At 40.6% G+C, this 12,733-nt stretch overlaps 1 protein-coding gene across 6 annotated transcripts in view; it reads left to right on the top strand.

Moving 5' to 3' along the window:
• DLGAP1 (DLG associated protein 1) overlaps nt 1-10,816 on the top strand; it is a 735,970-nt gene extending 725,154 nt beyond the window's left edge. For 5 of the 6 annotated variants that reach the window (XM_059724196.1, XM_059724192.1, XM_059724194.1 and 2 more), the window contains 2 exons: nt 3,365-3,517; nt 6,974-10,816. In XM_059724196.1, the coding sequence (XP_059580179.1) occupies nt 3,365-3,517; nt 6,974-7,183 (363 nt within the window). In that variant the 3' untranslated portion in view covers nt 7,184-10,816. The other variant, XM_059724197.1, reaches the window with a different exon arrangement.
• The last annotated feature ends 1,917 nt before the right edge of the window (nt 10,817-12,733 follow it).

Raw genomic sequence — 12,733 nt, 5'->3', positions numbered from 1 at the left:
TGATGCCTGGGATAGAAAAAAAAGAAAGACTCTCAAAAGGCTTTGGATGAAAGCCAGTGGATGTTTTGCCACTGATTTCAATGGAGCCTGGATTTTACGTTCAAAACTGGAGACTGTTCAGATAAACACTCATGGTTTGGATACTTTTCCATGTTGACTGAACCTTGAGTCTTTAAAGTTGGACTGAAAATCTCATGAAATGAGACTCTCATATGGGATTTCCAGGGCTACCTGCCTTCTTGTGAACAGAAGTGCAAGGAGACTAGTAGTACTTATAGTATTATTTTGGCTCTTTTGCTTCTAGTACTAGGAAGCTGTGTTAAAATAAAAAATAACAAGACATTTTTTCCAAACCTCAAAAAGGAAAAATAGTTTGTTGTGTTAGTCAACGCTTATCAAATATCTCAGACCATGCTTTTAACTAAGATTGACCCCGTAAAAGTAGGTAAGCACAAGCACTCCCAGTTTACTCATGAGGAAACAAGCAGAGAAAGGTGGACAACAGAACAGGGAATGGAGCACAAAACTCACTCTCTGTCCTGTGCTTTAACCACTGTATTATTAAAACCTCCAGGCAAGCTGAGGTAGGGAAACTGTGGTACAGTATTGCCAACCCCCACCACATCAAGAATTGAGACAAACTCTTAAAAATCAAGAGATTTGGCATGTAAATCATGAGATCCTCTTTTTGAAGTGTGGCAATGGGGTTATTTGTGAAGGTATGGGGGGGTCCCTGCACACCCTGACAAGATATAGGGTGCTGTGGGTCAGGAGTGAGGGACAGCAGCAGGGCTGGGGGGGGCCGTAGCTTGGGACACAAACACACAGATGGGCCGGGGTGGGTCATGCGACAGAGCTGCACGCTGCTCATCCAGGAGCAGCAGAAAGGCACAGCTCCCTACAGCTGCTCACACCCTCAGGGGAGGCATGGGGGACACATGCTCCCCAGATTTGTGCACAAGGCAAAGGCAGGCTGCCCACTGCAGGCTGGGGCTCTGCTCTTTGCCCCGGGAGCTGCGCGGCAATATTGCTGCCTACTGGGTGGGCAGGGGATGCGTGGCTCTCAGGGCAGAGGCAGCAGGGCACAGAGCCCCAGCCTGTAGTGGGCAGCCTGCCTTTGCCCCATGCACAAATCCAAGGACACGTGCCCCCCATTCCTCCCCTGGGGTTGCATGCCACTGCAGGGAGCCACTCACCACCCCCCACCCTCGATGACCCATCTGTTGCTCTGTTGCATGACCTGCCCTGGCCCCGGGGCCCCCATCTACCCAGCCCCTGCCCCACTCCCTCCCTCACCGGGTGGACCTTGATCTCCCCACCCCCACCTTTTCCCTCTCCCCTGCCCCCTCCCCTCCACAGACTTACTGGCTCAGTGCTCTCTACGTGCGCCAGAAGCAAAAATCCCAAGATTTGAGGGTTCTATCTGGAGATCATTAGTCAGAGTTAATTTAACTTGGAAATCTGAAGTCTCTCGATATTTTTTTGTTGTGAGAGTTGGCATTACTGGTGATACCACATTACAATTGAATGGATTTTATTTTCTGTTGTTAAGAAAATGCTTTTTTTAAAGTGCTGGTTTCACTTTAAGGGATAGCGTGAATTTGAATGTGACATGCGCTTTCATTAAAGCATTAGGAGAATCTCTGTGAAGTTTAAAAGTAGCTGGGTAAAAGACATTAAAAATGACCATATCCCTGTAAAAACTCCATATTTAACTCTACTTTGTAATCAAAGACGCAATCTTTTAGCAACATGCTAATTTCAAGTCCCGCTCTTGTTAAAGAGAGATGGAAGTATTCAGCACATCACAAAATCAGGCCTCATGGCTAAGGGCTGTGAAAAGAGCCTACCTCCTACCTATGCTGGCAAGACCCCTAGACTGAACACAGCTCTGCCAACAGAAGAGGGCTCCTGCCAGTTTAGCTGATGTTTTCTTGGGGAAGACATGCCATACCAACAAAAAAGCCTTTCTTCTGTTGAAGAAAAGCACACCCTGTATCTCCACTAGGGGGCTCTGCCCCTATAGCTATGCTGCTGTAGCAGCAGTGAGCCGCCCATAATGTAGACAATCCATCTGTTTCAAAATGCAATAGAAAAAAAAACCCTCTGCGTTGCTGCAAAGAATGAAAAAGCATTTTGCTAATCTAATAATGTCTGCAGTTAAGGATTAAGAATCTCTTTATAGTTGATATCCTTTCTATGTAAGAAAGTCATTTTTGGTTTGTTTTTTCCTACAGCCACTGCTTTGGTGGTATACACATCCTTTTAAAAATCACTTGCCAGCGATGCTGTGAAATACATGTCAGGAGACAGTTGTTGAGGGAAACAGATTCATACCTGTCTCTTAAGGGTTTACTTTTGCTAATGAGAGAAAAAAAAAACAAAAACACACTTTACACGAATGTAAAAATAAAACCATAACCTCAACCAAGCCAACTACTGCACAGAACCGTGGGAGTAAATTATACAAAGCCTTTATGGATCTGCTTTTAAGAGGCACTGAGCATTCACAAATCCTACTGATTCCTACTGGAACCGCGGGTGTTCAGTGCTTCTAGAAAAGCAGATACCCAACAGCTCATTTCAATTAGAAACTAAATTCCAAATAAAAATTGCTTATCCCATGGGAAGTTATCCCTGAAATGCATTCTACCAGAGCAGTGCTCAGCATTAAGGCAAAAAAAAACAAACTTGCAAGCCAATGGCATATGCAGAATTTCAAGGGCTACATTCTGGTTTAGCCAATTATTCTTCCTAAAAGGATATACTGCAAAAAGCAGGATTAACAAGCATCCTTTCCTCCCAGACTTTCACTCTTCAAAGATTCTTCTTGCCAATAATCTGCCAAGGACACATGGCACACTATTTTTTTTTCTGGAATTGTAGTCTTTCCATAGTCTTTATCAAAGTGCGTAGAAAAGTTAATTAATGCATTGCTAAATTAATAGATGCACGTGCAGTTATGTCCGGTAATATCCTAGCATCCATGCAGTTAAACAGAGTTTTGCCATTGACTTCAGCGCGGTCAAGGTTGCACCCAAGCATACCACAGTGATCATGCCCAAGAATACTCCTACATAGCTCTTTTTACAGAGGGCCAACAGCAAGGCAAACTTTCTCCGCATTTTGGCATATAGTCAGAAGTAAAACTTTTGCCTTGAAGTCCCTATACATACCAGAATTTGGCCCCAATTCTTTACAAGTAAAAACCTGATAAATAATGTTGTGTTAACTTTCCTTATGCAGCTACTAGATCAGAGAAGTCTGATTAAATTTCTATGCTGCTGAGTTTTGTAGCTGTTTGTACAAATGCTTTACATTAATCAGTACTGAAGCCAAAATTCTTTTTTCTTCTGTTGTACAGAATCCTAATGCACATCCAAGGCCGACCTCCCAGGATTTAGCAGGGTTTTGGGATATGCTGCAGTTGTCCATAGAAAATATTAGTATGAAATTTGATGAACTTCATCAGTTAAAGGCCAATAATTGGAAACAGATGGATCCTCATGACAAGAAGGTAGAACAATGTAGATTTTGTATGCTTCATTTAAAACCCTGCACAAATACTGGACAAATTAAATAGGCCTCTGCTTACAGCACTGATGTTAAAATGTGAAATGAAGCTCATATCAGATAAATTTCATTGTAATAACAATGTTTACATAATAATCATCTGGGATATTATCTGTAATATGTTTCAGGCATATTTTTTAACCAAATCTGTCTTTGTGAATCAGATAATGGGAATGTGGTACTTTGTTAAACTTTACATTTAATCATATTAGATGATCAATCGTTGGAAGGAACTGCCTTATATATTGACTCTCAAAATTTAAATAAATCACATACGGTGCATATTACTGCATAGACCAAGAGTTCAGTTTAATTGCACACTCTAGGCTGTGTGACTTAGAGGAGTAGGGAAGTATTGTAATCATGGGTAACCAGCTCATAAATAGAGCGAGAAGCTGCTGTTTTACAGACCTGAAAAACACTTCTTAGAAATTACATGTCATTTTTTGTTTGTTTGTTTTCTTTTTGATTTTATTTAATGAGAAGTCTTGTTCTTGGGTTCACTATGCTGGCAGTGTCATTTACCCATGATAATCAAAACTCATCTGCAGCACTGGTAACTTTTTTTTTTTTTTAATGTAGTCTTTTGTTGTTCCATAAGAGAAAACTAGTTTCCAAATGTGAACTGTGTTCCTCTTTTCATTCTGGTATAGTACCATGTATGTATTTTTTCTCCTTACCATCTGCCTCAGGACAGCAGATCAGCTGGACAAACTGCACCTTGGGTGAACACAATGCAGAACTGAAAAACTGCCATTATCAGCATTTATAGTTTTATAGTGCCCAAAGGTGTATGCTACATGCTTTGCAGTAAATGCTTAAAAAGACCGGTCCAAATCTGGAGGATCTTTCAAACTAATGGCTGTGTTTACATTAGCCTCATTAGAAGCAAGAATGGTCTCTGCCTGATAAATGTGACATCTAGACAGGGATACAACAAACAACAGAATGGAGGGTGGGACAAGAATCACACCTTGATCTGTTAATATATGGTGGCTCAGGCACATACATGGTCTTCCAGTTTAACCTGAGCTGCGATCCATCTTGTTGGTAAAGCAGCATTTTGTCCTGGATAAAAACCATATTTCCTCACATAAATTACACCCCTGAATAAGAGGTGCACCTTGCTATTGAAAGGCAGAATAAAGGGGGGGAAAATCATTCCTTGTAGTAAGTAACTGCATAGCAGCAGCTAGAAAGCCAAGCCTGTTCATCGTTCTGCTCCCTGTGGATTAATGTAGATGATTTTTCCTTTTGCTTGGAAAACAGCAGAAACTGTTCTTACCATATATTTGTTGCATATAATGCACACTCCAGTTTCCAGCAGCTGCTTCTTGGCAGGGGGATAGGGGGTGTATTGTACATGAGAAAATACATCCTACAAATCTTCCAGTAGGAAGGTTTGAAAAAAAAAAAAAAAAACACTGCTGCCATGTGTTTTGCAAACTAAAAAAAAAAAAATTCACCTCTGTTATTCCCAAATTGGGAATGGCAGGTTCCAGGTTAAATCACAAACCATCAGGAGAATGCCACTTGTGTACAAAGCAGGGGATTTTTTTTGACACGGGCTGATTCCAGAGATGTGGTTTTTTGGCCAAAACACAAAAGTCAGGTAATCATTTGTCCTGGCATTAATTGAAAAAAACAAGGGCTCAAAACCTGAACACATGTATGCTAAGGCACACTTTCATTAGCTTCTAGAATAAAACCTTAGGAAAAGTGTTTTCACTTTCCACTACAAAGAAAAGAAAGCTCACCAAAAAACATCCCTCTTATTTGCATTTGAGAACATTTCAAACCGTTCCCAACAAAAGGAAGACTCTAACAGGATTAAAATAAGTTAAGCAGTATTGAAAAAGGATCATACGCATCATACAACCTATAGTAGGAAAGCAGAGCTTAGGTGTTTTAAAGAATTAGATTGACTTTGTTCCTCATTTAAATAAACATTTGTCTGGGATTTTAAATTAAACTGTTGAGGAGGTTGTGCAGCCTGTATGCCTTTTAAGACAGGAGTGCTGTGGCCTGCACAACTTCATAGCCATAAGTACAAACACACAAAGCACATGTCATGAGTTTGTTATCGGAGTAGCCTTTAATCACGGTCAGACAGCTCTTTGGACTGCTGGCTGCAGGGAAAAATGAAGGGGACATTAATTCTTACAAAAGAAAGAAAAAGAAACTGCATATGGAATCACTTTTGCATTTGCCTCCATCCTTAACCTTGGAGCCTTCTTTAAACAATATGGTTTAATCTTTGGAAAAAGAGGGAAACTATACGTAAGTGTAATGAGGCACCTTTATATTTCATGCAATGGAAGCTGTTGTGACCAACATGAGACAAAACTAAAGACTAGAATGTAACCTTTGTAGTGTAATAAAATCCCTTGTCTCAGAAGCCATGCTCGCAGTTGGAAGAGAGGTAACTTAAAAGACAGTCTAATTAACTTGACAGAGACTTGTGGCTGCCTGAAATTCAGAACTAATTCATTCCCACACCCCCCAAGATACCACTTTGTGTATTTTTACACACACACACATTCTCCTTGTTAAACATATATCTTTGGCTGCCAAAGTGATGATTAGTGTGTGTTATCTCAATGATTTTTAAATATTTTTTTCAGTTTGTAGCTGATTGTTGCTCCTTATGCCCACCCAGCACACTGCTAAATCTAAAGAATTTTTATACTGAGACACCAAACGTGGATTCTGTGAGATATTACCAAGATCAACCATCGCTAAATGCAATTTTTTTATTCTTACTCTGGTACACTAACTCCAGGCAGGTAGTTTACATTACATTTACATTGTGAACTATATCCATGAAGTCTCGGTGTCGTAAGCCCATCTAGTGCTATGTGTGTACTGTATGTAAAGGACAAGGTCATTTGTGTATTTCAGCTCTATAACACCAACTGCTGCTACAGTAAGTTAATTTTATTAATGAATCCTAAGAGTCTTATAGGAGTTGGGCATTTCAATTATATAGTGAAATTTATACATGAGGATTATGAAACTGTATTAGCTTAAATAGTGGTAAAAAGTTCTGTTTAAGATGCTCTCCTTTCTAATCCCTGGCACCAGGAGGAGGAATCTGGATTCCCAAATGGGAACCACATTAAGTCGTTAGCTATGGGAGCTTCAGCCCTTTCAGCGCCAGGCGTTTAATAAGCATCGTACCTGAGGAGAACTAGCACTGCTGTCAATACTATCTTTTTCTTTAAGCTTACATTATTTTTATGAACCTTTGAATACAAAAGCCAGTTCAATGAAGAAAAAAATGCAGATAAGAACTAACAAACTTTAGGTAAAATGTGTGTTCTAACTACTGACATATCCTAGTTTTTCCAACCTTTCCCTGAGAATTTGTATAATGTCATTAACCTTCTGCTTTGATCAGGAGAGAAGGGTCCCTCCTCCAGTGCCAAAGAAGCCAACGAAAGGCCAGGTGCCACTTATACGGGAACGCTCTCTGGAGAGCTCACAGCGTCAAGAGGCCCGGAAACGGCTGATGGCTGCCAAGCGAGCTGCATCTGTCCGTCAGAACTCAGCCACTGAGAGCGCCGAAAGCATTGAGATTTACATCCCCGAAGCCCAGACCAGGCTATGAAGGGATCCTACCAGGAGGACTCTCACTGGCAAGACAAGTCTCCTGTATAATCTGCCCCTCTAGGTCCCCGCTCAAAGCCACCATTAAGTATTTGTATTTTCCTCTCTCTCTCTTCCCCCCTTCTCCCCCACACTCCTCTGTACACAATCCCAATGAATTCCACTTTTGTGGTGTAGTTGTCAATCTTCCAAGAGATGTCCTCTAATAACCCTTGCTTTTTAAAGGTTTGCCCATATCATCATAATGCTTGGTCACATGTACTGACGCTACCATCTTGCCTCACGTAAAAGGTACAATCCTTTTTTCAGTTTAATAAAATAAAAACACCACATTCACACACATACACACAACTGTATAGTAGATGTTCCATTTAACTCATTCACGATCTTTAGTTTATCTAAAGCTAGTCTGTTACCTAGTGTACAGCAATATAAAACTATAGGGTATTTTGGAAATCCAGTAATGCAGGGTGATCCTTTTGGACTCTGCTGTCTTCCTCATAAAAGATGGAAAGGAGCTATGACTTAGATTCCCTTCTTTTTATTAGTATTCTTTTTTAAAGCAGATGGCGCACTTTATTCTGAACCTCCATATCACAGCTTCTCACCTGACCTTCTCACCTGTAATGGTCACAAGGGGGTGGGGAAACAGCTGTGTTGAGGTGAAAGGAAGGGGGGGGTAAGATAGTAGGGATAGGAAAGACCTTATGGAAAGAAAACTGAACTCACAACTGCACGCTCACAGCTGCACAAACTGCCTCATTTTTATTTCCTCAATCACTACTTACACATTTGATCAGCAGAAGATAGTAAATTCAATCTTCCAGGGAAATAAATCTATTTTGAAAGGCAATAAAAAGGTGAAAAGAAATGGTCAAAGAGAACATAAAAAAGATGAAGGATTTTTTTTTGGTCCAAGAATTAAGAATTAAATATACACATACACACACCTGTACCATATTGTCAATTCCTATTGTATTGCATTGAATGGATTATATTGGTTTAAAAAAAAAGGAAAAAGAAAAAAAGCTTGGTTTTGTTACCGTCTTAATCTTGGTGAGACTATCCAATTTCACACAGATGCACACAGACACCTGTTACTGAAACATTGTAAATGGAACCCATGATACTTTTCAAAGCAAAGTTTTGTTTGTTTTATATGCAGCTGGTTGTACGCTACAGGTTAGACTGCTTACCATCAAACGGTTCATACCTAGGAGTAAGTTTCTACTTCAGTCTCTTAATACTACCCTGTTTTTTAAAAGCAAGGATTTTTCACAAGTTGTGGGACCATAACAAGTCTATGTTTTTTCACTACAGGGCTAAAAGGCTAACTTTCCTACACTAGCTTTTCCTGTCATTTTGAAATCATGACTACTTTACATTCCCAAGTTTTCAGCAGTTCATTTAATACTTAGGGTAAAATCTTGCCCATGCTGCTAGGAGGTGTCTGCCATGTATAAGTGACAATAGCCATTGTGCCATTATAGGGCAAGATGTCTCAGGCATAGCACTGGAAAAAAAAAAGCAATGCAGCTCCTTGCTTGGCACATGCACTAGAAGGCAACACTAGTTGGCTGCAGCAATCTGACCATGCCCTATAATTAGCACACCATGCACTCCGGGGACTGATGCGTGTCAGAAGGTAACAGCATTTTCCCTACATAAGTGTTGTCTGCAGGATGAGGGATGAATCCTCCCTTGCCAATTCCTCTTACAATCTCTTCTTCCACTGGGGCACCCATGTAGCATGGGCAGAACGTGGCCCTTACTATGAGACACATGTACATAAGGAAGGAAACTAGAAATGGTCTGGTGACGAAGTCCACTGATTGAGGGATGATGTGTACTTTGTACCACACCAGAGTTGGTCTTAAATGCCCTAATTCTTTAAACAGTTTGAACATTCCAACTGTGACAATCCCACTGCATGGTCAACATAATTGTGTAGCTCACATTTAAAAGATACCATCAGAAAGTTAAGCTGTTTCCAATTCGTACATCAAAGATCACGCCAGACAGCTTTGAATATAACATTATGGCCAGGTGCTACTTTAATTTTATTCAAGAAATTAGGAGAGGTAATAGGTTCTAGCACCAAATCTGTTTTCATGAAAACATTCTAAAACCACTTTAGAATTGCTACCTCTCAAAGCCATTGATATCTGAGCTATGTCTTTATAAACAGGGCACAAATATTTACTGCTGTGGTTTATAAAATAAGGGCTAATCATTTAATATTTAAAAGACTTTTAACTAGAATAATCAGAAATCCAATGTAACCCAAGAATGCTTCATGTGAAGGGGGCTTTAAAAGGTTTGACCCTAGAAGCATTTGAAGACCAGTATATTTGATAGTTTTGAAAGAACACACTTCATTTAACTTTTAGCAGCAGCGAAAGATCAGTGTTTGCAGTACGTATGGTGCCAACTGCCACTTTTGACCATGTAATCATGTTAAGAATTAAATATTATTTGGAACTCATTTGTATTAAGAGATACAAAGCAGCATCCCAGTGAGGGTCCACAGTCACATATATGTTTTGGTTGATTTATGAAAGAAGAGTTAAGACTTTGGTTGACAAGTGGCAAGAGAAATTTATTTAAAGATTATGCTGTAGTTAGTTCCAAAAAAACAAAAACAAAAAAAAGGCAGAAAACTGAAGACTTGTTAGTCTTGCACATGATAAATCATTGTATTTGTATAACATAGGATATTTTTTGTAAGTATTTTAAATGAATCTATTCTTAGTGAAATGCCTGTTAGTTCATATTGACTGTGGACAGGGCATTATAACATTTTCCTAGCTTTCCAGCACTGAAAAGTATGTTCAGCCTTGAAACTGGTTAATATATGACTATACTTCCACCCCCAGACTGCCACTGGTTAACCACTTGACTCCTTACTTACCACTATGAATATACTTTTTCTATAATTTATTTTAGTGTAATTTGTAACTATTTGTTCTTGGTCTAATCTGCCCAATGTAATCTAAAAAAGTATTATTTTCTGTTGATCTTTGGTACAAAAACCGTTGCTTTTTCCCTCTTTGGGAAAATTGACAAAAAAAAGTTGTTTTTGTTTCCGGCTTCAAAAGTTAAAAGAAAAGTATTTATTATATTTTTTGCAGATGTTTCCATAAAATTATCATAATCTTTTTGTAAAGAAAGATGAAGAAATGGATTAAAGATTTTTAATAATTGAAAAGGTAAATAGAAATAATTTATTTGTAATATATCTCCGTTTATTTATTGGTGTTTCCCTTAATGTTTTGGTGTGCACTATCACTTTAATTTACAATTTATCTTTGTGACTTGACAGTTTCTTTAAAAAAAAAATTAAACACATTTTAAATAACTGGAATGTACATCACCGGCCTACCTATATTCCCAAATGAGATTTTTAAAATGTTTTCGGTTGGGGTGGGGGGAAGGGAAATAAGGTACAAATTTGAATGCCTTTAGACTGAGGGGTAGAGCACATTTTTATGGCTTTATGAATTGGGTTCATAGGATTATCTATCTAGTTTGTGTGTGGACAGAAAAATGTAAATAGATGAATGTTTCCCATAATGTAAAAAAATAAAAAAATAAAATAAAAAAAGCAAATTAATAAAATAATTAATGCACTGCTTGTAAGAGCTGTGGGTTTTCAATGCAAATTCACAATCCCAGCACAGTAAAAATGTTTCATTTGATGTGGTCAAGGATAAAAGCCAAACCAAGAAAAAGCTTCTCTTAAGTTTTCAGAGCGTTAGACTTCGCAAAGATTTTGCTTGAGCAACTTTCATCATATGAAGAGTTCACCTGAACTCACTGGAATTGGTCAAAGGTTGGAAGTTATTCTCAGGTGTAAGTAGGGTAACCACCTTTTCAAAATGGAAAGGCGGGACACATGCCCACCCAACCCCCCTCCTCCAGTGGCATGGCCAGAGCAAAGCCAAGCAGAACGCATGGGCAGGTGAAGGTGGATACAGACTGCCCGCTGCAGGCTCAGGGCTCCCTGCCCTGCTGCCCCCACCAGAAGCCCTGTGCTGGCTATACTGCCATGGTGAGGTACCCCCTGCCTACCCAGCAGCAGCAAGGGGCACAACTCCACACCTCCACTGCTGCTGCTGCTGAGCTGGCAGAAGTAAGGGTTTTTCACTTCACCATGGCTACGCAGCCAGTGCGAGGCTCCTGGAGGGAAGGCAGCCGAGCAGGGAGCCCCAGACCCGCAGCAGGAAGCGTGCATCTGCCCCTGCCCTGCACACAACTTTGGGGGGCATGTGCCCCCTCCCATGTCCGCCTACCTGGGGGTGCACACAGCAGCAGGGAACTGGCCCTCTTCCCCCCACTAAACCCTGGATAAGCCACCCATGGCTCTGTCCCACTCCCCACCCCAGCCCTGGACCCCATGCACTTCCCTGCCCGGGCAGTGTCCCCAGGACCAGCTCCTGCCACTGCCCCACTCCCTCCCTGACTGTGGGGGCATCAATCTGCCCCCCCCCCCCCCATTACCTGCAGGCAGCTAGGGGAGCTGATCTTCACCGCTGCCTGGGTGGTGCCCCTGCATCCTGCACATGGCACCCCATGCCCCCTGCAGCTTCTTGCAGGCTGGAACTCTGCCACCTTGCAAGAGGAAACCTGCTGTTTCCTGTGTTTTTCTGTGATGAATGGAAAACCCAAATCCTGGGACAAATGATGTCCCAGAGTCATACAGCCCAGGACCAGGACCTGATGTTCCCATTTTGGGACTGTCCCACCCAGTTAGGGACAGGTGGTCACCCTAGATGTAATGGTTACCAGGAGCAGGGTCTTCATCCTTAGAAATACTTTCAAAGACAAATTCACCTGGTACCAGACCACTCTCTGCTGAAGACAACAGAAATCATGCTTCAAAGGAAACAAAAGCCTTATGTTTGTTTATTTTTCATCATAGTTTCTCACATCATCTTAATTATCTTCAGTTGTGGTTAAATCAAGATAGATGGGTCAAATTGATCCTTAGTATCACCAGGGGAAGCTGTATTCCCTTCAGTGGATACTGACTAGTTTATTCCAGACTGAATTTTGCCCTGTAGTATAAACTGTGTATAAACCAATGATTTATCTATATGTTACTCTTACAACAATGCTTGTCTGAATTCTAAACCCACCTATTTCTGCTGTAGCAGTACAAACCAATACCAACAGTTTAAATAAGACTGGGAATTTGGGGTGTTGACAATAATTGTTTTACCTATACACCTATTTGACACTAAGGACCTTATGTTAATTGGGTCAATGACATCTGAATTTGCAGCATACAACCATGCTAACCACTTGATGTGCATATGGAGTCTCAGGACCAGGAAGAACTGAGCAGAGATTTGTATCAATGATGTGCTAAACGGAAGAAAATTTTACTACCAAATGGGTTGGGGACAATTTCTCTGCCTCAGAGGTCATTCCTTCTCTGGGTAGTGCTATGCTGTCTCAGCAAGACATGATGTTTAAACTGGACCAGAGTACACTAAATAGCTTGTATTTCCAAACCATTTTCTAGATGGAGAATTCATTCACATCTCTC

Source organism: Alligator mississippiensis, chromosome 3 (assembly GCF_030867095.1).
Source record: "Alligator mississippiensis isolate rAllMis1 chromosome 3, rAllMis1, whole genome shotgun sequence".
NCBI lineage: Eukaryota > Metazoa > Chordata > Crocodylia > Alligatoridae > Alligator > Alligator mississippiensis.
The sequence above is the reverse complement of the archived record's forward strand: the minus strand, read 5'-3'. Positions and strand labels throughout refer to the sequence as shown.